The sequence below is a fragment of the Staurois parvus genome, unplaced genomic scaffold, assembly GCF_062004578.1.
Source record: "Staurois parvus isolate SC_StPar_1 unplaced genomic scaffold, SC_StPar_1.0 ptg000120l, whole genome shotgun sequence".
Classification (NCBI taxonomy): Eukaryota; Metazoa; Chordata; class Amphibia; order Anura; family Ranidae; genus Staurois; species Staurois parvus.
In genome coordinates, this window is record NW_028317916.1 from 7,764,745 (window position 1) to 7,790,651 (window position 25,907).

The 25,907-nt window shown below is 40.7% G+C and overlaps 1 protein-coding gene across 6 annotated transcripts in view; it reads right to left on the bottom strand.

The window, feature by feature from the left end:
- The window catches only part of CADPS2 (calcium dependent secretion activator 2), a 694,049-nt gene that overhangs the window by 641,135 nt on the left and 27,007 nt on the right, over window positions 1-25,907 (bottom strand). For all 6 annotated transcript variants that reach the window (XM_089672135.1, XM_089672134.1, XM_089672133.1 and 3 more), the window contains exon 2: window positions 13,974-14,087. In XM_089672135.1, coding sequence (XP_089528261.1) covers window positions 13,974-14,087 — 114 coding nt within the window. The remainder of the gene's footprint in view (window positions 1-13,973; window positions 14,088-25,907) is intronic.

Consider the following 25,907-nt stretch of genomic DNA (forward strand, 5'->3'; position numbering starts at 1 on the left):
CCAGAAACCTGCACGAGTTTTCACCTGTGGTCACTAACAGTATTATTTGGAAGCACCGCTTACTGTTTTGTTCACCAACAATACTTTATATTTTTTTGGACTTTGAGATATAAGTTTGTGTGCACTATTAATATGGTTATTTTTTCACTTCACAATAGGCACGAGTGATTTAATTATATGTATGTGTATGTTTGGTTTATGCGCATACATATGGATATAGTTTTTTGTGTTTTCACATTTTTTGAGTGATTTATTGGATTTTGGTATTATCAGCAAGCACGCATAGACCTGTATTGTTAATATTGTCACATTTTTAGATTTGATATTTTGGGATCCCACATTCACTATTTGTTTTGATTTGAATGTAGCGCAGCATTTCTTATGTTTTATATTTACTTGATCACTGGTATATGATTTAATGCTAGCAGCTCCCTTTGGGATTTATACACATATTTATTTGATTTATTATCTTTTAGTTTTTTTTTTTGTTTTTTTTGTTTTTTTTTTTTAAATACACACTTGGAGCGCAGGAGGGTCACACCACTATTAGTTCCCCAACAGGGCTGCTCTTTCTCCCTGTAACTAACAACGAACAGTGAGATGATTCTATAGCCAATAGTGGGCTGTCTATTGGCTAAGGATCTATCCAGTGCCTGCTGTCAGTCACAAGGGGAGAGAACTGATGGGGAATTAATGTCTGAATCCCTACCAGGCTCCTCTCCCTCAATGAGAAACTCCCCACCACTGCATTGTCTGTGACAGCTGCAACGGAAAGGAGGAAGTGCAGTTTCAATGAAGCCAGAGAGTCCAATTTCACACGCGGTGTGTGCCCCAGATTCAGGCAACCATTTAAAATAGGTACATGAATCTATTGCCAGTGGTGACATTAGTCGTGTGGAAACTTGATACCTTATGAAGTACCCTCATTATCTTTTATTTTTATATGTGTACTTTTCCAACAAAAGGTACAAGGTAACACTCTTGTACAGATGAGTATATACCACATTGTTCACAGAAATACAGATGAGAAATCGGTTTAACCGGGTTCTCTTTTTTGTAAAAGCCTTGTCAGCCACAACAGTACTCATCTACCTATATGGGTACAAAGCAGAGAGTTAAAAGAAAAAAAAATCTGCTTAGCCAGTATTCAGTGTTTTCTAGAGAAGAGGATAAAGTTAAAGGAAGAGGAAATGATGATCTTGAGGTGTTGAGAAGCATTACTTGAAAAATAAACTGTAAAAGGATTTCCTTGCATCCAAAAACTGCATCCGCAGAAGACTGGATATCCACCTGGAAGAACTTTGACTATCAACAGAGGACCAGGTGGCAGCCTTACACAGCTGGGCTACAGAGGCCTGGTGCCAAAATGCCCAAGAAACTCACACTGATCTGGTAGAATAGATGTGTAAAATTGCAGGAGGAGATTTGTCCTTGAGAGTGGAAGCTCTAGCAATCTGGAAGAGAGATGGAGTTAATTGGGAATGATGGAAGAAATACAGTTTATAACCTATAATGTGAACGGGCTGAGTTGTCCAGGGAAGAGATTTAGGTTGTTTAATGAGTTACATCATAGGGCGACGTCAGTGGTATTTTTACAGGAGACGCACTTTGAGATAGAGGCAAATGTGAAATTGAAATCCAAATACTATCCAACATGGTACTATGCAGATTCTCCAATTAAAAGAGCAAAAGGGGTTGCAATAGGTTTGGCAAAGAATACGAGATTTGAGCTGGAGGATAGAAGAACCGACCTGGAGGGGAGGTTTTTATTCTTAAAAGGTAGACTTCAGGGGATTGAGTGTACTTTAGCCAATATATACTGCCCTAATAAAAATCCGGAGATGTATATGAAGGGTCTGTTAAAAAAATTAATGGAGTTTAAAAAAGGGCGTTTGATAGTAGCTGGAGACCTAAATTTCTGTATGGACCCACAAAAGGATAACACCTCTTCTGTGCAAAGAGAGGGGAGTAGGTCTCTGAGAGCTTTGAAAAAAGTGATGCATGAATATTAACTAGTGGACACCTGGAGAATAACGCATATGAAAGACAGAGACTATACCTTCTTCTCTAATGCACACGAGATATACTCGAGATTAGATTACATCTTAATAGACCATCAACTTGTAGATCATCTGGTTAAAATTGACATAGAGACAAGGACGTTCTCGGATCACGCTCCGGTCGTAATGAAAATGGGATGGGGAAGAAGGTGGACTGGAGGATTAGGGTGGAGGTTAAACGAGGTTCTTCTTCTGGATGAGGATGTAGTTCAGAAAATTGAGAAAGAGATTAAGGTATATTTTAAGGAGAACGAAACAGAGGAAGTATCGATAGCTACAGTCTGGGAAAGCCACAAGGTATTTATAAGAGGAATCTTGATTGCGGCAGGAGCAAGGAAGAAAAAGGAAAGAAGAGAGAGGGTCAGTGGGCTCTTAAAAGAAATATTGGACTTGGAGCAGATCCATAAGAAGAAAATAACAAAAGATACGAGACAGAAGCTATTGGATAAAAAAGATGAGCTAGAGAGGTTGATGGATGAGGAGAAGAGAAGAGTATACAACAGGGTTTTGAACGAAAGATATAGATGGGGAGACAGACCAGGAAGATATCTAATGAGAGCCTTGAATAAAAAGAAAAATAGGAACTACATAGAAAAGATAAAAAGTTCAAAGGGGGAGTTGGTCCATTCAAATAAAGAGATTATTAAAGTGTTTACGGAGTATTACAAAAAGTTATATAATATTAGTCCCCAAGGCCCTCTAAAAGAAGTTCAAGAGGGAATTAATGAAAAAAAGATGACATACTTAAAAAATGTGGGATTACCAAAACTAAGTGAAGCACAGTTGAACTCCCTAGATGCAGAAATTTCCCAGGAAGAAATTAAAATAGCATTAAAAAGCACAGGGGGGGGAAAAAGCCCAGGCCCGGATGGCTATACAGTTAAGTACTATAAGAAATTTAGTGAAGTTCTGTTACCCAAGCTGGAGAAATATATGAATGCTCTGGGAGGTGGGATGGAAGTGAGGAGAGAATCCCTACAGGCCCATGTAGTACTTATTCACAAGGAGGGAAAAGATCCATCTCAGTGCTCCAGCTATAGACCTATCTCATTATTGAACATTGACACTAAACTGTATGCAAAGGTGTTAGCAAACAGGTTGAGGGATCTGATGCCTGAATGGATCCATGGAGACCAGGTGGGCTTTGTACCGGGGAGAGAAGGTAGAGATAACGGCTTGAGAACCCTGATGCTTATTCAGAAAAGTAGAAAAGGGAAAGCCCCGGTGGTGCTCTTGTCAATTGATGCAGAGAAGGCATTTGATAGAGTGGACTGGGGCTTTATGATGGACAACTTAAAAGTGCTGGGGATAGGTGATAGAATGCGAGAGTGGATAAGCAAATTATATAGGGAACCTACTGTAATCATCACGGTAAATGGGGAGAGATCAGAACCCATTGGAATGTCTAATGGTACAAGACAGGGCTGTCCACTGTCCCCTCTGCTATATGTATTGTCACTCGAACCTCTGCTGTCAATAATAAGAAATAGTGGATCGGTAAAGGGAATTCAGATAGAATCCATAGAACATAGAGTAGCGGCCTTTGCGGACGACTTATTGTTCTATGTGGGGAATCCTCGAATAACTCTCCCAAATATAATGAAGATTCTGAAGGAGTACGGTGAACTATCAAACTTAAAAATTAATCCAATGAAAACAGAGATCCTGAATATTAATATATCAAAGAATGAAAAAGAAAAACTACAAAAAGAATTCCCCTTTATATGGAGAGAAAAAGAGATAAAGTACCTAGGAATAAAACTCACTGCCTCATCTAAGCATTTGTATAGATTAAACTATATCTCTTTGATAAATGAGATCAGGGAAGATTTAAAAAGACTAGAAGGAGGACATCCATCCTGGATAGGACGTATAAACCTAGTCAAAATGGTAATTATGCCTAAAATACTGTATAGATTTCAAATGGTACCAATTAAAATTCCAGAGGCCTTCTTTAAGATAATGAAAAAAATGTTAACAAGATACATATGGAAGAATAAAAAACCTAGAATAGCATATGAAACATTGAGTAGGACTAAAGAGAAAGGGGGATTGGGTCTACCAGATATCAAAAGATATTATAAAGCAGTGGTTTTAGCAAGAATATATGACTGGACATTTAACCATAAGGGGAAAAGTTGGGTAACAATTGAAAATGATCTTAGTGGCACTAGATTGAGTCAGATGATATGGGTTCCACCACAGTTCAGGGGAATTAAAGAAAGCACAAGTATCTACACATTAAATGTTTTTAGGGTTTGGGACAATCTACACAAAAACATGAAATGGGAATTTAATTCTATATTAATGCCTCTCACAAATACTGAGTACTTTCCCCCGGGAAAGAATAAGATATCAGGGAGATGGTTTAGAAAGGAGGATACCCAATTGAGAGATGTTTTGGTGGAGGGGGAATTGAGATCACTTAAAGATTTAATAGAGAAGAAGGGAGATATTTTTATTAGAATAGATGAGTGGAAATATCATCAATTGAAATGTTTTATTGGAAATCTACCGAAACCCGAGAATAAAACAGGAGTGGAATATGTTTGAAAGGTTGTTAGAGACACGAAGGGATGGGAAACACGGTATTTCAAAAGTGTATAGAATACTCACAGAATTAGACACAAACACAAAGTTAATTTTTATTACAAAATGGGAAAGGGACATGGGAGTTGGGTTTGATGAAGATAGACAGAGAAAGATGTTTAGATTGATACACGATAATATTAGTATGAGAGAGGTTGAGGTTAATTACAAGTGTATGACACGATGGCACATCACACCGAGTGTAGAGCACAGGATGAATGGGGAAAACTCAAATATGTGTTGGAGAGGATGTGGAGAGATAGGCACGGTGTTTCACATATGGTGGGAATGTCCGAAAATCCAGGCTTTTTGGAAGATAATAGTTAAATTGATTGAAGAAATAACTGAAACCGACATAGGGTTAGGCCCAACGACGTGCCTCCTACACAAAGTGGAGACATCTGTAAATAAATATAAAGATTCAGGTATTTGGTACTTCTTGAATGCGGCGAAAGGGCTGATACCCAAGTTTTGGAGGAGAGCTGAGGTACCGAAGGAGGAAGACTGGATTAATAGAGTGAACCAGATAGGTAGAATGGAAAGATCATACCATATGCAGGAAGATAGGATGAGAATTTATTTTAGGAGATGGGAAAAGTGGGAAAGAGCAGGATTGAAGGAGAAATATAGGAAAATATGAACTAGGATGTTAGCAAAAAATTAATAAGCCTCAATGAGATTAGAATGGATTAGAGTCTGCAGAGGGGGAGGAGGGAGGATGAGGGGCGGGAAGGGGGGGTAGTGGGATGGGAAAGAAAAGAGTTTTTAGTAAGGGAAAGGTAGAAATGTTATAAATGTCTATTTCTATAAGAATGATTTCCCTGTTTTGGGGCTTTTGTATTAACATGAAAAATTTAATAAATATTTAAATTAAAAATAAAAAAATAAAAAAAAAGAGTGGAAGCTCTAGCGATCAGACCCTGATAGCCCTATAACAATAGAGGTCCCAGGACCAGGATTACAGACATCATTCCTTCTAGGGATACAGGGTAAATACCTCCAGAACGATTAGAAGAGTATGGGCTTAAATAAGCAGTGGCATCAAAGTAGTTCTCTGTGTGTCTTAGCCAAGACATGTGGCACTCATACATAGGTAATGCAACTGGGCCCAAAGTCACGCTAGGCCTAAAATGAACAAAAACAAGGTCAGGTGGTACTGTTGATGGTTTCAAGAGGTGACCAAGACACTCTAGATGGGCAGTGGAAATGGATCAGGGATCCAGGTCATGCTCCAGTAGCAGCTGCGGATAATGGCACTTCCTCTAGGCTGTATGGCGAGAAAGAGCACAGAGTTCATGCTCAAAGCACTCCATCTAACATATAACATCAGCGCTCAGTCCCGCAGTAAAATGGACAGTGAAGGGAAGTGGTGAGGTAGCTCCTGGTGAGTCTTCAGAGACCGGATGACTGTACCACCTCTCTGGATCTAGAAACAGCTCCATTACTAACACAGTACACCAAGGTCTGGAAAGATCCACTTTGCAGAGCCCTGTGTCCAAAGGTCCCATTCCAGGATATCCCTGTACATACAGTCCAGGGGGTTCTGGATACAGCCTTCAAGGCTAATGCTGAGAAAATACAGAACAGTACAGCTGATATGCAGAGACCAGCAACAATGTAGTGAGGAATATTTATTGATGTCACTAAGGAACAAAATTCCATGAAGCAAAGGCAGATAAAATATAATTAAACCTTTTTTCATCAGAGCTAAAGAAAGAGCATTCAACCTCTTAGGACAGGACCAAAAAAAACTAGGCATGCTGGGGATGGCTTACAATTGTTTTGTTTCCCAGCTTCTTTAGGCAGCAGTACATCCTGACTATTTCGGAATTCCTGTGTCCCTCAGTTAATGAAAAAGAAAAACACTTTTAATGTAGACCCAAGTTTCTGTTTTGGGAGCGCACTCCCACTCTCTAGTAATGATCAGGGACCAGTCCCTTATCATATGACCACTGTGATAGCCAATCAGAGTGGTCACATGATTAGGCAGGTCTTTTTGCCCAGTTAAAATGGCACCAGGGCTGAGTGAGAAGGGTCAATGTCAGCTTGAACCTTGGGTGAATTAAATTATAATTTTATTCTCTCCTACTAGCTAGAGCACATGTAAATACTAGGTTCAGAAGGACCAAACCAATGGAGAAGATCTGCAATCTGGAGGGAGCAAGACCAAGTTCTACTTTTACAGGAAGACACTTTTTAGATACCTTTACCAGCCTATATTTACAGTTTACTTCAAAATTTGTTTCCCCCATCATAAGCTCAGAACTCGTAGAACTACCAGACTGATTTTGGAAGAGATCAAACCATCTATGTCCCTAGAAGCCCAAATGATGAAGTCACGACTGTCCTATTTTGGTCACACACTGTCAGAAGAGAGAGATCACTGAAAAAAGAAATAATGTTTGGAAAAACAGAAAAAAACAGGCAAAGAGGTAGACCGGCTACTAGATGGTTGGACACATTAACCACAGATGTGGGGATGACACTGGAAGATCTTGCAAGACTACCCTGACCTGAGCTGATGGCACTTAAAGTGTTACTAAACCCACAACAGAAAAATCAGTATGTATATGTAGAAGAGCATGCTTGTTATACTCACTGTGTAACCTAATCCTCTGCATTGTGTAAAAAAGGCTGTTGGATTCTGACTTCTCTGATCCTCCCCTTCTTCCAGTGTCCCCCTCTTATCTCCTCATAATACATATCATGTGCTGCCACTCTGCACATGCTCAGTTTGGTGTGTATTGCTAGAGGTTTTTGTTTTCTTGGGAGAGTGCATGTGAATAGCACAGGACCAATCCAGACTGTCCAGGCAGAGATCAGGAGTTCTGCATCCTCCTAGAGCAGAATGAAAACTCCTCCTACAAGCTTTAACATGTGCTCTGCATGACACTGATAGAAGTCACAAGATTGCTCTAACTGCTGATGAGAAAATTGCCCTTCTATGTTCTGTGTACTGTGGGAGACCAGATACAGTGAATTCAGGGTCCTGGGTTTAGTAACACTTTAACAACCATATGATCAGTCTAAATTGTCCAAGTTTGTGATGGGTTTACTTTAAGAATCTTTGTTCCAGCTTGTCCAACAATGGATTCTGAATTACTTTAGGATGTTCTCATTTCATATGCCATTAATTGTCTAAAGATTGTTCAAGTAAAAATAAGTCAAGCAATTAGTAAATTTTACACTACTGTATGTGTTCCTTTTACAATTTTTTAAGAGGTAGCAAAAATCAAACAGTACATATTTTTTCAGTTATACATTTTTTCATAATAAATTTGTATTAAAATTAATTTACATAAACAATATACAGATACACAAATGAGCTTCAAACATATGATTGTACACATGACGGATGATTTGTAAATTAAATTCCAGCGCGAGTGCACTAAGGTGTCATTCATAATGTGAGTATGCAAGTCTCCTAGCAAAGCATAAATGGCAAATATAGTGATTGGAAAGGTGCACATTGCAGTCTAATCCACACTGGGGGTCCGTCAACTGCTAACTTCGAGCACCACTGTAGTCTGGTTGTTCTGGTTATCGAAATTTACCGAAAAAAAATTAGATATCCAAGGATTCCAGATCTTTTAAAAAATGTGTGTGTGTTTTGTAGCCACCCTGCCTTGAACAAAGTGTCTTGCTAAATTTAGACTGCTTGCTTATTTTCAGTCAAGGGTAATTTATCTTCTGTCCTGGCTCAGATGGTCTTCCCTGAGGTTCAGCCTTGCTGTGGTTTCCCTCTGCTGCCAGTAGGTGTCACTGGTACCTCTGGCATTAGAGTGAGGATACACAGTGGACTTGGATTACAAATATTGAATCAAAATTTACGGAGGTCCGGTCAGCAAAAATTCCTTCCAGCAGAGGTCCGAACCTCGTTAGCGATATAACATATCATAGTCCCCCGATCATAGTCCCCCATTCACATGACTGCCCCCCTTTACATCACAGTGCCCCTTAACAAAACATAGCGTCTCCTTAACACATTAACACAGCGCCCCTTAACACAACAAAGCGCCCCTTAACATACACAGTGCCCCTTAACACAACAGTGCCCCTTAACACAACAGCGCCCCTTAACACAACACAGCGCCCCTTAACACAACACAGCGCCCCTTAACACAACACAGCGCCCCTAACACAACACAGCGCCCCTAACACAACACAGCGCCCCTAACACAACACAGCAAATATAAAGCAAAGACGGGATGTCTCTTTGCTGGATGGGGATGTCCCTTCTTGGACTGGGCTGTCCCTTTGCTGGATTGGGATGTCTCTTTGTTGGACCCAACTGGGCAAAGAGACAGCCCAGTCCAGCAAAGAGACAGCCCACCCAGCAAAGAGATAGCCCACCCAGCAAAGAGACAGCCCCATTCACCGCTGCTACAGACCTGTCACAGTGTGCCGGTGGGTGAAGAAGAAAGGCCATCGTTGTCCCTTCAGTTCAGCAGCCGGTTGAGGAGGTGTCCTTGTGTCAGTGGTGTTTCTTGCTTGTTACTGGAGCAGTCACTTACGCTCATCCTGTCGGCCCTGCTTTAGCCGCATAGCTGGGAGGTGTGCGTTGGCCGCAGTCGTATTAGCCCTGTCCAGACCGCAGTCACCGCTTACGTCCCGCTGTGCGACCCGGTCATCTTAAGCCCGGCGACCCCAAGGGAGGGCACCCAGCGGTGGTGGTGGCAAGGCTGCGGTCCGGACAGGACTGTCCCTCAGTCCAGTTCTGGACCACGGTCTGCCATATAGTGACCTCAGTTTTACGTCAACCACTAGGAGTTTCATCACCAGTACAGCTTTATGGAAGAATATAAATATTCAGGGTGACCTTGAGCAAGGCTTTTTGACTCCCTGGGCTGAGACCTGAGGCGGTCTGTTGCCGAGCTGTCTTCTCTAGGTCTGCAGCCTGGAGAAGCCTGTATGTGGATAGTCCTAGAGCCTAGGGTTACAGCTGTTCCTGCCTGGTTGGAGGGAAGCTAAATGAATATAACTGCCTACATTGTCTGCTGAACAATGCTAGAATACAGGAGTGTCATTCCCAACTTTAGGGATCTTTCTTGTACAGCAGTATGTTGAGTCCCAGAGTATTGCAGAAGATTCTAGAGCTGGGGTATTGAATTAAAATTCAAAGAGGCTCGATCAGCAGAATTTTCTTCCAGCAGAGAGCAAAATCACATGTGCGGTAACTCAGACTCTTCACATCACAGGTCTCTCCTCCTATATCATAATCCGGTTCTTACATCAGTGTCCTCAGCCCCCGTACCCCCTCACGCATCACAGTTCCCTCCCCTTCATTTCATGATCTCCCACTTCACACCATAGTCCCTCCTTCACAGCAATGTCCTTAGCCCCTCTTCACAGCAGTGTCCTCTGCCACCCTTCACATCACCCCTCACAGTAGTATACTCAGCACCCCTTCACATCACAACCAGTAGTGAGCTCAGCACCCCATTCACATCACCCCCCACAGTAGTGTACTCGGCATCCCGTCAAATCACCATTTGTGTCCCATTGGGGTACATCTCCCCAATGAGACACCAACGGCAAAAAAAAAAATTGATGGCTTATAACCCTGCCCTTCATAATCCAAACTGAAAATAATCCCTTTAGTTCTACAATAAAGGGCTGCAATTAACAAAAAAAAAGCATTCAACAAATGCTTACTGTAGGTGTCATGTAAAGACAGGACTTACTGCAAACAGTACAAAAGTTGCTTGGTTCTGAATTAAAAAAAAAAAGTATTTTAATAATTATTATTAGCATAGAAAGAAGAAATATTGGAGAACAGTTAAACTGGATGTAAGAAGAAATGGAAGAGGAGGGAAAAATGCCTGCGTGGATATTAGAAAATAGTTACTTGATTTTTCCTTTCCAGGTACCTTCTGCCTTGTCTACCAGTAAGGTCTTGTTTAAGTAAAATGTCTGGGCTAAAAGTTTACATAAAATAGTCCTTTTTACATGTTGTGAAAAGTTTGACACAGGCAGACATAGTAGCACAACCATAAACCGGGAAAAAGAAAATAAATAAACTTACCAGTTGGCTCCACTGTCTGGAAAGTCCCTACAGGGATATAATGGCTCATCCTTAAATTCTCCATATGATATGAAATGATGGTCCATTTCCTGGACCTTGTGGTTACAGTACTGAGGCATCATTTCTGCTTTCATCTTTAAGCATTCTTACAGCCAACTATGACCGACAACAGCAGTGGCAAGTTCAACATATGCCAACAGCAGGGCATTATTTTGATTGAAAAATAGGACATTTTTCTATACCAGTGGTTCTCAACCTTCCTAATGCCGCGACCCTTTATTATTGTTCCTCAGGTTGTGGTGACCCCCAACCATAAAATTATTTTCGTTTCTACTTCATAACTGTAATTTTGCTACTATTATGAATCGTAATGTAAATATCTGATATGTGGTGCGGTTTCTCAATTCCTGCTGTAATTATTGAGCTAAAACCATACTGTAAAAAATCCTCACTATATTTTCTTTTCTTAACGTTCTTCTCTACATCCATGGCCCTCACACAGGGATACACTGAGGAACCCCCCTATAAATGAGGCCTTCGTACACACAGGACAGGTATTCCCAACACACCCACTGAGGCCTTCCCTGGGACTGGACTAGTACTGGAAATCCCCAGCTACACACAGGAAGATGAGTGCTGAGTATCAGCCCTGAGTGACATCTCTATGGGGTCATCACACTACAGAACCCCCTCCTCCTCCATATCAGTGTACAGAGGAGACATCTGCAGGCATCTGTACACTGACTATCCCACATCAACAATGGCAGCATTTCCATTCTATTCCTAATCTGGTGGCAACTCAAAATGTTGGGTTTACTCTCATTTTCATCCCCTGAGACATTGGTGAACAAAACAGTTAAGTGTATGAATGTCTCTAATGAGGGCAGAGAGAGCAATACAATTCAGTGGTCAAACCTTTCAGATCTCTGTTCAAATCTGGAAAAAAATAATTTTACCTTTTGTTATAATTTAATTAAAAAAAAACAGAGTTTAGTCATAAATGCATAGTTAAACTGTGATGTGTTGTAGTATATTAAAGGAGCGTTAACTGCTTTTAGTTGAGAGGACTCTTACAAGTGCTACTGATAAAACAAGAACATTTATTCCAGATGTGATCTTAACAGGAGTTTTGACTCCAAACAGAGATGTAACTAGAGATGGTATGACAAACAAATTTATTTCATTTAATTTCTGATTTGTTAACTAAATCAATTAATTTCATTATATTCACTATGATAGAATGCTTTGTTTTTGGAATTTGTTTCATATGTTCAGATTTGTTTAATATATATCCATTCTACATGGATTCGTATTTTTGGAAGTTATTTTGAAAGGTTGGCTTTATTTGTCTTAACGTGTCAATTAGTTATTTTGGGAGATTACCGGTACTTATGCACTCTGAGTCATCCCTGCTAGTCCAATCCACAAAGAAAAATTAAATGAGCTGATTGAAGGACATCGACTAGAGTTGCATGCATCCAAAAGTAACAAAAAGGAACAAAATTAATTTTGGACTTATTCATTATGTTATGATTCAGAGATTCTAATGGATCCACCTCCATCCAACCCAAATACAATAAGTAGGAATCATCATCTTCTTATTTCATTTTTATACATTATTGTATTTATTGCAATGTTTCCATTTAAATTTTTTATAATAATGAAAAATGTTAACGCAAAAAGAATTGGCTGATCATCCAAGAGACAAAGACTACCAAGCCTCTCTTATCCGAATAAAGCAAAAGGATAGAAATTGGGACCATTCAATATGTTGTTACATTATTTCGGATGCCTCAAACATTAACAAAAAGCCCAAGATTTCCCCCAAACTTTAGCATCAGCCAAATTAAACAAATTAATGTGTATGAATCTGTTGTTTTCATTATAATTAATTTTGGATTCATTGAAATTTGGATACATCTGAATCTTGCAATAATGAAAAGTTTGTCCGAATTTCGATTCATAACAAAAGGAATTGCACACGTCTGGATTTAACTCCTAATAGGGATCTCTTGCCCAGTCTTCAGTTATGCAGCAACATATTTCCACATTTCTAGCCTTCAAGTGGTTCATGCATTCTATGCAAGAAGGTAAAAAACCTTCTCTGTGCAGCATCTCCCCCCCAGCCCCCCTAGTACTCACCTAAGCCCTCCCTCGATCCAGCGATGTGCACTGAAGTCTCAGCTATCCCAGGGCTCCCTCTCCTCATTGGCTAAGACAGCAGTGGAGGAGAGGGGGCAGGGCCAAGCCCTGGCTCCGTGTGTGAATGGACACACGGAGCAGCTAGTGCCCCCATAGCAATCTGCTTGCTGTGGGAGCACCTGACAAGAGAGAAGGGCCAGGGGGACCCAACAAGAGGTGGATCCGGGATGTTCTGTGCAAAACCACTGCACACAGCACCCGAAGAGGATCCACACATGCAGTACACCCTTAATGTGGTGTAAAAACGCTGATGTATGCCTGCAATTTTGTAAGTAGGAATTTTAGCTGTGGCTGTGTGCATATAAAATAAATGGTTTTACACTATGCTGGATTTCTTTGCCTTGCTGGGGATACGTTTGGAGAAGTACTAATTCCAATACTAGTGAGAGAGTCCCACCATTACTGCCGAGGAGGACCCCAGTACTTTGGAGGAGTAAAGCAGCATTTCTAGCTCAGTGGTCCCAAGGGGCCTGGGCAGGAAGGTGAGGAGGCACCCCTGTCACTGTGGATTGGCACTCAGTTTGGAGCACGTGCATGAAGAGTGTTTATGTGTTTCACCTAATAGAACACTCATTTATTATATACAACACAGAAAGTGACCACAGTTATATAATAAGTGTATACCCACGTAAGGGGCACAACGTATTGGCATAGCGTATATTGCATGTATGTGTGTGCGTATATGCATTTGTAGTATTGCACTATTATTAGATTTGTGTCTAAATATATGTATTTATAGCGCTGCACTACCAATAGATTTTTATTCAGTATGATAAAATTGCCTCCAAAATGTTGCATCGAATAAACTGTTTTAACTGGAGATGCTACACAACTCCATTGAAAAGGCCCTCATGAAGGAAGATTGTGTACAGAACACCTTGTGTTCTGGGGAAATACCCTGACTCTACATTCTGTATTTTGAGCATGAAAAGTGAGCATGGTTTTATCAGCTTCCATTTAGTTCGCTTACAGTCTCAGTAAACAGAAAGCATAAAGTCCTGGATAAACACAAGCATGTACAATTAATGTTTGTCACTTTGTGTGTTTTGAGATTCACATTTAAAAAGTAATAATGCACTGAAAATTAGGGCACTTACCTCATAATAACTTCTGACAGCGTTGATAAAAGCTTCATCTGCTGCTATTTGTGTGTCTCCTTTAAGGAAAGCCTGGAATCGCTCTCTTATTGTCTGTAATTGCTGCTTATTGAGCTGAAAAACAAAAAAACGAACAGCAGCAAGTTAAAATACTTAAACTTCTCAAAATGTAGATGGCAGTAATATTCTGAAATCTAGTTCAAACAACGGGGAGAGTGTATGGATATCTGCATAGACCAAATAAAAAAAAGAAAAGGCTATACACACACACACACACACAATATGAATTTTTCTTCTTCAGGACTTGTTCACACCTGCAGCTCTGAAAAGCTATCTGCGATGGATCACTTTTCCCAGGGTGGTAAAGCAGCAGCTGTCAGGCTTTGAGAGAGCAAAACTGCTACACCTCTGAAATGCTTTTTTTTTTTTCCCCAACAGCTATAAATACCAGGCCCCAACCAAGAACCAAGCGGTTGGCTTGTGGTTGAAGGGCAGACAATTTGCTTGAATGGGTCACATTTGGAAGTAGCAATTTGTAAACAAAGCCTAATAAATAGGCTCTACAAAAAATAAGGAACCTAAACATTTCAAAAGAAAAAGAAAACTGAATTTCTATGTTGTCAACTTGTAGACATCTCAGCCAATTGCTATCTCAAAGAACAACTGGTCACAGGGGAAGTTTTCAGCTTAGCACTATTTTCCCAGAAACAAGACAGGGACTGAGGATGCCTGGCTACATGTTCCCCTACCTTTCTGAAAGCCATTAAATTGAATTTGTGAAAACAGAATTACAGAAGATGCACTACAACTTGTTCTACAAAACACAGGATCCAGAGCTGTCATCTTAACCCTGGTTTCAGCTAGATAACCCATCCTATATGATTTTTTTCAAAGGTCGTGAAGCCTGGAACAGGACCGACAGCCCTAGAGCCTGCATCCTTAAAACAAAAAATAGCATTAGCAGCAGCTTAGCCATCAATGGTAATTATCAGCTGAGAATATTGCAACACAGAGAAAAACCCCTCTAAAACCCCTTTAAAAACAAACAACCCTACAATAAGAGGGCCCTCTCCCATTGGTATATAATCTGGTCTGCCATCTCAGTCAACCAAAGCTGTATACCTACAAGGATTCCACAGTGTGCTAACCTGAAAAAGCAAATGGAGCACATTAAATGGAAACTATGGTCAACTGGAGCATAAATGAGTCACATCAGTGTAGCGCTATTTCCACCCGGCACATAACAAAAGTGAAAGCCGCCTTATAAGGCAACAAAACTTAAAAGGTCAAAGCACCAAGCACCATTATCGAGCTGGCACAGTTGCAGCCTGTAGTAATCCATAATATGAAAGCATGTCCATAGCACATGAGAAATATCATAGCAGGTATTATTAGATACCATGGTATGCAGAAATGTTTCCTTTACATGGATACGAATAAAATGCATGACTTCGGTGTAAGCTGGAACACCTGCCCTACCCAATTTAACTAATGGCCAGGGAAGTAGGTGTGTGAGGGAAAACGCCAATTTCCACATGGCCAATGCATCTTTAACCACTAGCCTACAGGGCACTTATACCTCCTTCCTGCCCAGGCCAATTTCCAGCTTTCAGTGCTGTCACACTTCGAATGACAATTGAGCGGTCATGCAACACTGTACCTATATGAAATTTTTATCATTTTTGTGTGACAGAGCTTTATTTTGGTGGTATTTAATCACCTCTTGGTTATTTTTTATTAATCAAATCAAAAACCACTGAAAATTTTGAAAAAAAAACAATGTTTTTTCTTAGTTTTTGTTATAAAATTTTGTAAATTATGTGATTTTTCTCCTTCACTGATGTGCGCTAATGAGGCTGCACTGATGGACACTGATAGGTGGCACTGATGGGCACTGATGAGGAGGCACTGATGGGCGGCACTGATAGGCGACACCGATAGGCGACACTGACTGGCACTGATAGGTGGCACTGACTGGCAGCTCAGATGGGCACTGATATGTGGTATTGATGTGCACTGGTAGGCACTGATATGTGGCATTGATGTGGCACTGATGGGCACTGGCAGGTGGCATGGATGAGCACTGATGGACACTGACAGTTGGCACTGCTGGGGCTACACAGATCATCAGGGCGCACTGATCATCAGTGCTCTGATGATCTGTGTACATGTCCCCTCCGAGGAATGCCAATTACCGGCTCTCCTCTCCTCACGAGCTGTCAGCGTGACAGCTCGGGAGGATAGAAATGCCAATAACCGGCATTTCCCTGTTTACATGTGATCAGCTGTGATTGGACACAGCTGATCACATGACCGAGCCAACATCTTCGGCTCTTTCCATGGATCGGTGATCCGCGCACCGCCAATCGTCATGCTGTCCGCTCCTGAAGCTGCGCATGCGCGGTGAGAGTGGGAGGATGTCATATGACGTCCTCCCAGAAAGAGAGAACCACCCTGTGCCCGTCATTGGACTATATGGCGGGCGGGAGGCGGTTAAAATAAACAGCAGACAACTAAAACAAAAAACACCAACAGACAACAAGCTTTTTCATCAATGTAACTTTTGGTCCTAAACACTACACTTACATAGTTAGTCTGGCTGAAAAAAGACAAAAGTCTATCCAGTTCAACCAAAAAAAAAGAAAAAAAAAATTGTAATCCAATACCCACAGTTGATCCAGAGGAAGGCAAAAAAAAAAACCCAGCAAAGCATTATCCAATTTGCTCCTGCAGGGAAAAAATTCCTTCCTGATCCCCCGAGAGGCAATTGGATATTCCCTGGATCAACTTTATCTATAAATGTTAGTGTCCAGTTATTATTCTGTGTATCTAGGAAATAATCTAGGTCTTTTTTAAAGCACTCCACAGAGCTGGCCAGAACCAGCTCTTGAGGGAGTCTATTCCACATTTTCACAGCTCTCACTGTGAAGAGACGTTTCCGTGTTTGGAGATTAAATTTATTTTCTTCCAGACGTAAAGAGTGTTCCCTTGTCCTCTGTGATGAACTCAAGGTGAATAACTCTACACCGAGTTCACTATATGAACAACTGATGTATTTATACATGTTGATCATATCCCCCCTTAATCTTCTCTTCTCAAGAGAGAATAAATTCAACTCCTCTAATCATTCCTCATAGCTGAGCTCCTCCATGCCTCTTATCAGTTTGGTTGCCCTTCTCTGTACTTTCTCCAGTTCCCCAATGTTCTTTTTGTGAATTGGTGCCCAAAACTGAACTGCATATTCCAGATGAGGTCTTACTAATGATTTGTACAGGGGTAAAATGATATCTCTCTCTCTCTGAAGTCTATACCTCTTTTAATACAAGAGGATTTTGCTCGCGTTAGAAACCGCAGCTTGGCATTGCATGCCATTATTAAGCTTGTGATCTACCAGAACTCTCAGATCCTTCTCCACCATTGATTCCCCCAATTGTACCCCCCCTAGTATGTATGATGCATGCATATTCTTAGCCCGCAAGTGCACAACCTTAAATTTATCAACATTAAACCTCATTTGCCACATAGTTGTCCAATTAAACAGTGCACTGAGGTCAGCTTGTAAGTTGGAGACATCCTGTAAGGACGTTATTCCACTGCACAGCTTGGTGTCATCTGCAAAGACTGAAATGGGATTCTTAATTCCAGACCCTATATCATTTATAAATATAATAGAAAGTAAGGGTCCCAACACTGAACCTTGGTGTACACCACTGACAACCCTAGACCATTCAGAGTGTGAATCATTAACCACTACTCTCTGAATACGATCTTTTAGCCAGTTTTCTACCATTTACATATGAATTTTTCCGAGCCAGTAAACTTTAGCTTACACATTAGCCATGTGTGGGGAACTGTGTCAAACGCTTTTGCAAAATCCAAGTATATCACCCCTCTGTCCAAGGTTTTGCTCACCCCCTCATAAAAAGAAATCAGATTTGTTTGACAACTTCTGTCTTTCATGAATCCATGCTCTTTGTTGCTTAAAATATTTTTTTCCAGCAAGAACTCATCTACAGTGAGGAACAGAAGTATTTGAATACCCTGCGATTTTGCAAGTTCTCCCACTTAGAAATCATGGAGGGGTCTGAAATTCACATTGTAGGTGCATTCCCACTCAGAGACAGAATTAAAAAAAAATGCAGGAAATCACAATGTATGATTTTTAAAGAATTTATTTGTCTTGCACTGCTGAACATAAGTATTCAAACACCTGAGAAAATCAGTGTTAATATTTGGTACAGAAGCCTTTGTTTGCAATTACAGATGTCAAACATTTCCTGTAGTTCTTGACTAGGTTTGCACACAGTGCAACAGGGATTTTGGCCCACTCCTCCACACAGATCTCCTCTAGATCTGTCAGGTTTCTGGGCTTTCGCTGAGCAACACAGAGTTTCAGCTCCCTCCAAAGATGTTCTATTGGATTTAGGTCTGGAGACTGGCTAGGCCACTCCAGAACCTTGATATGAGTCTTACGGAGCCACTCCTTGGTTATCCTGGCTGTGTGCTTCGGGTCGTTGTCATGTTGGAAGACCCAGTCACAACCCATCTTCAATGCTCTGACTGAGGGAAGGAGGTTGTTGCTCAAAATCTCACAATAAATGGCCCCATTCATCCTCTCCTTAATACAGTGCAATCATCCTGTCCCGTTCGCAGAAAAGCACCCCCAAAGCATGAGGTTACCACCCCCATGCTTCACAGTAGGGATGGTGTTCTTGGGATGCAACTCATCCTTTTTCCTCCAAATACTATGAGTGACGTTTAGACCAAAATTTCTACTTTGGTCTCATCTGACCACAAGGCTTTCTCCCATGCCTCCTCTGGATCATCCAGATGGTCATTGGCAAACTTCAGATGGGCCTGGACATGTGATGACTTGAGCAGGGGAACCTTCCGTGCAATGCAAGATTTGAAACCATGAGGGCGTAGTGTTCTACAGACAGTGACCTTTGAAACTGTGGTCCCAGCTCTCTTCATGTCATTGACCAGCTCCTCCCTTGTAGTTCTGGGCTGATTCCTCACCTTTCTTATCAGTGATACCCCACAAGGTGAGATCTTGCATGGAGCCCCATCCGAGGGAGACTGACAGTCGTCTTTAGCCTCTTCCATTTTCTAACAATTGCTCCAACAGTTGATCTATTTTCACCAAGCTGCTTGGCAATTGCCCCGTAGCCTTTTCCAGCCTTGTGGAGGGCCACAATTTTGTCTCTGGTGTCTTTTGACAGCTCTTTGGTCTTGCCCATGGTAGTGGTTGGTGTCTGACTGACTGTGGGGTGGACAGGTGTCTTTAAAATGCTCAGACAGGTGCTACTAAGTTAGATTAATGAGTGGAGTAGAAGTGGAATTTTTAAAAGGCACAGTAACAGGTCTTTGAGAGCCAGAATTCTTGCAGTTTCTTAGGTGTTCAAATACTTATGTTCAGCAGTGCAAGACAAATAAATTCTTGAAAAATCGTACAATGTGATTTCCTGAATTTTTTTTTTATATTCTGTCTCTCAGAGTGGGAATGCACCTACAATGTGAATTTCAGACCCCTCCGTGATTTCTAAGTGGGAGAACTTGCAAAATCGCAGGGTGTTCAAATACTTCTATTCCTCACTGTAGATGAGCCCCCGTTGTCACAAAACACATTGATGTAGGCACTTTGAGCAAGCAGTGTCATACCTCAAAAGTCAGCAACGTAATATCTGCCCTAGAGATTTTCCTTATGTAACATGCATGCAGTGGAATCATCCTCAGGGGAAAGCTGAACTGAATACTGAGCGGTAGATTTTTTTTTAAAGTAAGAGTTGCTCATTTACAGTTTTGCATACCATTGTCTTTCACCATTTCTTAAAAAGGCATAATAGCAGCAAAAGCGTTAAACAAAGTCTAGGGACACTGGTTAGATAGCAGGCATACCGCTTTGAAACAACAAAGTGCACAACAAAATCTGTGAGCCTTTGGGAGAAGAGGGTAGTTGGTAAAGAGGAAGAGTGTATAAGTGTAGAAGAGTATTGGTGGATGAGTACTAGAGAAAGCATGAATGTGTGGAAAAGAGAATGCTAAATGAGATAATGGATGTGGTCTAACAACTTAGTTCTATTCTTAATTACGTTATACATAAAAGTATATATGTTTTCATGTACAAACGTTATAAACACAGATTTCTGGTTAAAATATGAATGATAATATGTGATAAAAGCCAAAAGTATCCTTTTGTCCAGCAGAACAAAAAAGATCAGTGAAAATGGAGAATTTATTAAAACTGGAGCAGAGATGTGCATCAGCATCTATCTTCAGCTTTTTCAGTTAAGTTTTGAAAATGAAAGCTAGAAGCTGATTGGTTGCCATGCACAGCTACTCAAATATTATGAAATTCTCCATATTTTTTAAATGTTATCTATCTGCCAATAAAAAATGTGAAATTGTCAGTGCAGGTTACTGGAACAGAATCTGTAATTGTGGGACTAAATCCAGCCAGTTTGTTTATTTTATTGGGGAAAAAAATAAAAATGGTTGTCTGTGACCCCCCCCCCCCCCCATTTAGAAGCATTTCCCTTACTTCCAGTTCCTGTGATATGCATACAAGAAACCAGGGGTGAGCTTGTTGCTGGAACAGAGAAGTGAGGACAGCAAGACATTTTTTAGTACAGTAAGGTTACAACCTCTGACAAAGCATTTTTCTTTTTAATCCCCTTTGGAAAAGATCACTAATTTTCCTTCCTGAAAAGAATGTCAGAGAAAATATCCACCAGGGGTACACAGTTGGCAATAAAAACAGTGACAATTATTACACAGTATTTATTTAGCGCCAACAGTTTGCTCAGCACTGTACATTACAACGGTTCTTATACTTACTTGCTAAAGCCAAAAGAAATACAATTTTGAGCCAAGTTGAACTTTAAAATGTCTGCCCAAGATATAAAAATAAAAATTCAGTACATCTGTATATACAAGCTGTGTATCATTAAAATGTTGCAAGTAAAGAAAAATACCTGTTGAATCTGCCAGAAATCAAGTGTGCTCCTAATTTCCTATTGTGTACTGACAACACTGCCTCTGCTGCATTCAATTCCAAACAGAGTTGTCAGCTCTGCCCAAGATATCTTCCCAATGAAATACAGAACACCCCTCTCCTAATCTCCATAACATAAACGGGTGTTCTTTATTCCAGCAAAGGAGAACTCAGGCAGGCCTGACTTTCAGCATAGCAGAAGCCGTGTTGTCACTCACAGCAGTACGTTGTCCTGACTTTCAGCATAGCAGAGGCCGTGTTGTCACTCACAGCAGTACGTTAGAAGTATACAACATGCCCACACATACCCCTTAAATAAGTATACACCTGAATGATGTCTATTTACAGAAGTACTTCTTTTCCAGTGTGACAAACCATCCTGTAATTCCAGAGAATAACGTTTTATGAAATTATGAAAAACAACCTTGCATTTGTTTCCACAAGTGTGTCAGTTTGCACAGCGGCTATTATTTACAAAGCCTGTATCCCTCCCAAAAAGATAACATTGCTGAAACATTTCATGCCCAGTGCAGAGAACACTGATCACACCTGCTTCTCACAAACAGATCTGACCCTGTAACGTGTGCATTTCTCTTCCATAAACTCCTGGTTTGATTCACCTCATCTCAAGAACTTCTTAACATACTGTATTTTATATTCATCAGAAGTGCTCCCTGATCATTTGCCAAACAATGCAAATGTTTTTTAAACTAGAAAAAAAAAAGTGAACTGCCAAATTGTTATAACCATTTTTTAAATGTGATATTTTAGAAAATAAAAATTCAGTTTAAGAGGTTAAAGCTGAAGTTTAGTGAACGGAGGAGAAAACGTATGAGAGATCTCCCCTGCCCATTCATCCTAGGACCACAACAATAGGAGTCCTGTGAATGGAGAGGGGGCAGAAGGAGCAGTCGATTGACACGGCTCATGACAGATCTGTGTACCTGCCCCGTTGCCAGTACCATGTGACTTGCTGTGACCAATCACAGCAGGTCACATGACAATTGTATACAATGGATGGCTTCCTTTCATGCCATCCATTGTATACAAGTGTGTCTAGCTGTGAATGGCAACAGCGATCACATGCACAAGCTGGGCCAATCACAGCCCAGCTGTGTCATGTGATTAGCTGAGGCCACATCACAGCTAAGCACAAAAAAAAAAACCCCTGAATGAATCGATGTCATTCAGGTAAATGCTTGCTTGTAGCAAAGTAATTCTTTGCTATAAGCAAATTGTGTATAAAAAAAAACAAAAAACAATATACTATGGTAACATTATACTACTTTGGTCATAGTGAAATATGAAAAAAAATCTTAAAAAAAAAAAAAGAGAAAAAAAATGTAATAAAAAATTAAAAAACTAATAAAAAAATAAACATTTTTAAAAATTATAATTTTTTTTTTTTTTTCGTACTGTCACCAGTCAGTGTCCCTGATCACTGCTATGCCAGTTATATGACGCTGTACTTCACTGGTGACAGTATGTAAAAAAAAAGGTTTTCATTTTCTGAAAAATTATGACAAAAAAATTACAACTTCATAAAACTCGCTATGCCTCTTATGAAATACGTCGTTCTGTCTACTTTGCAAAAAGGGGTCATTTGGGGGATATCTGTACTGTTCTGACATTAATGGACCTCAAGAAATTAGATTGTCCTATGCGTGCGCTAGCTGGAGCACATGGTGTCATGTGCATCATCTTTCACATGCATGGTATGACGTTACATTTACCTGTGAAGTTAAAATAAAGCTGACCCCCTACTCAGGGGGAACTTTATTTTTTAACAAATGAGTCTAATGTACGGCACATGATGTCATGAGCTCCAGTTCACACAATATGAAATCTGAGAATACGGTGAGGTCTTGCAGCTTAGGTATAAGAATTCCCTTAAAGTATTATTATTATACAGTATTTATATAGCGCCAGAAAGATTTGCTCAGCGCTGTACATTATAGTGGGGGACAGTACATGAGACAATACAGTAACAAAACAATACACAAAGGGTTTGAGGCCCCTGCTTTTTCCAGCTTACAATCTAGGTACTGGTTATGTTGCCTTCCCAAGGTGAATCCATGAGAACAGGGATATGTTACCAGTGCCTCTGGAAAAACAGGAATTGGATATGCCAAAAGTTAGGTGAAATTAAACTTTTTTCAACAAACCAGTGTTACATGATTTCCCATCAGAATGCAAGATGCATGCTGATGTGAGGTTTGTTTTTTTGTTTTGGTGTTGGGGGGGGGGGGTGGAGTCTGCTTTAACCATTTGCCCCCTGAGGATTTACCCCCCTTTATGACAGGCCTTTTTTTGCTACTCGGCACTGCACTAATTCAACTGATAATTGCGCGGTCATGCAATGCTGCACCCAAACTAAATTTACGTCCTTTTTTCACACAAATAGTGCTTTCTTTTGGTGGTATTTGATCACCTGTGCGCTTTTTATTTTTCACGCTATAAACAAAAAAAGACCAAAAAGTTTGAAGAAAAACGATATTTTTTACTTTCAGCTATAAAAAATATATAGTAAACTCAGTTGATTATAAATTTAGGCCAAAATGTATTCTGCTACATGCTTTTGGTAAAAAAAATCCCAATAAGTGTATATTGATTGCTTTGTGTGAAAGTTATAGCGTCTACAAACTATGGTATAGATACTGCAATTTACGCCATTTTTTTGCTATACAGCACTGCGCTAGTTTAACGGACAATTGCACGGTCATGCAATACGGTACATAAATGAAATTTATGTCATTTTTTTCACACAAATAGAGCTTTCTTTCGGTGGTATTTGATCGCCTGTGCGTTTTTTTTTTTGCGCTATAAAAAAAAAATGGCTGACAATTTTAAGAAAAAAAAAACAATATTTTGGACTTTTTGCTATAAAACATGTCCAGTAAAAAAATTTAAAAATCAAATTTCGTAATAAAATTTCAGCCAAAATGCATTCTGCAACATGTCTTTGCTAAAAAAAACCCAATATGTGTAAATTAATTGGTTTATGTGAACATTATAGCGTTTACAAATGGCGGGAAAGATACTCGGATTTAAAATTTGAAGTCAGGCTTAAGGAATGGTGACGATGGTTTAAAAGAGCAAAAAAGGATGTTCACATTGCAAAGGAACTTTCACTTAGCTTAGTTAATGAGGTAAAGCTGTGCAGATGTCTATCTTCCAATCACACACCAGCATAAATACAGTTTAAAATTTCCTTGCATGCAATTGGGTATGCTTTACAAAGTGATTTTTCACCCCATTCAGTAAGGCAAGTGAAAATTCACATTGCAAAGTACACATTTTCTATGCCTTAGAGCAGGGGTCTCCAAACTTTCTAAAGGGCCAGGTTTACTGTCCTTCAGACTTTGAGGGGGCTGGATGGTGGCCAGTGTGAAAAGAAAATGCCCTGGTGTCAATGGGAGGAATAGTGCTCCGTTATTGGTGCCAGTGAAAGGAATTATGTCCCACTTGTGATTAGGAGGAACAGTGCCACAAGGGCCAGATAAAGACAAGCACAGAGCCACATTGGGGCCGCAGTTTCGAGACCACTGCTTTAGAGAAAATGGAAAAAGAAAAAAAAAAAAAAAAAAAAAGAAGGACAGTATGCGAAACATACAGCCTATGTCCAACCATAGCTGCTACCAGCTAAAATGGCACACACAGGGCCAACGTTACTACTAGGCAAACTATGGCAGCCACCTAGAGTGCACTGCTGCCTAGACCGAACACAGGGCAGTATAGCCGGAATTGCTGTAACATTAATTATATTTTCCCTGGGCCCCATCAGTGCACCACAAGGGCCCAGGGGGCTAGGAGAGGAGAGGGACTCTATTTTTTTTATTTTGGGCGCAGGCGGCTAAAGCTGTGCTGCATTTTGCAATGCTGATCAGTGGCAGCTGGCCATGGCTACTCACAGCCCTTCACTGGTGGATTGAATATCTCTTCCTCTGCTGCGGAGGGTGAAAGGTAAAGCTGTAGCCTGGCAGTGGGAAATAATTCAACAGAGAGGTGGCTGAGGGCACAGGCAACAATGGGAACCCGGTGCACAGGTGAGCTCACAATTTCTGTTTTCTGAGGCACAGAGATACAGCCATACGCTGTATACAGATAGACATACAGCACCGTCTGTACTGTGTGATCATCATCATAATGATGATAATCACATAAGCACAGTGAGATGCTTCCTTTCACACTTGTGTGCAGCTGAGCCACACTTTTACTTTCCCCCAACCACTCCCCATCATGCTGCAGAGGCACTGCCATCGTAGTATGGCAACAGTGGTAGGGTCTTGTGTAAAACCTCCCGCTGCCATACTACGGTGGCAGTGCATTTGCAGCATATTGGGGAGTGGCTGAGGAACGGTAAAAGTGTGACACATTTTTGTTGTCCCTCAAACATAAGTGTAAATAAGAACTGACAGGAAGCATTTCATTCAGTGTGTGTGTAAATCTGGCAAGATGACTGTCATATGGAAATGATCCAATAGCTGTGCAGCCTCTAGATTGCGTCTACATCCCCCATGTGTCCTGCCATGCTTCCCAGGCATCAGCGGACCTGCATGGTGGGTGCCACCAGTAGAAGGTAGATCAGCGAACACCTGCTCACCGATCTCCCCTTCCTGTTAAAGACCCGGAAGCAACATGTAAATGTCACTGCTGGGTCCTCTTGTCACTGTCCCCAGACAGGACTGGATAATGTTAGCTGGAGACAAAGCCAGCTCCTGAAAACTTCAGCCAATCCATGAAGAAGAGGTATCAAGCCAATGAGGTGCCACGCAAGCCGTATTGTGCATAACATCACATCATCCCAGCTCCCCAGTCAGTTTCCACATGTAGCCAATGTTGGCAAGGGTAAGCTCCGTGTGGAGTTTTATTTTGAAGTTTTACTTAAAGTTTTTTTTTTTTTTTGGTTTGGTGCAAGTAGCTGGCCTTGCCTAGGGTGC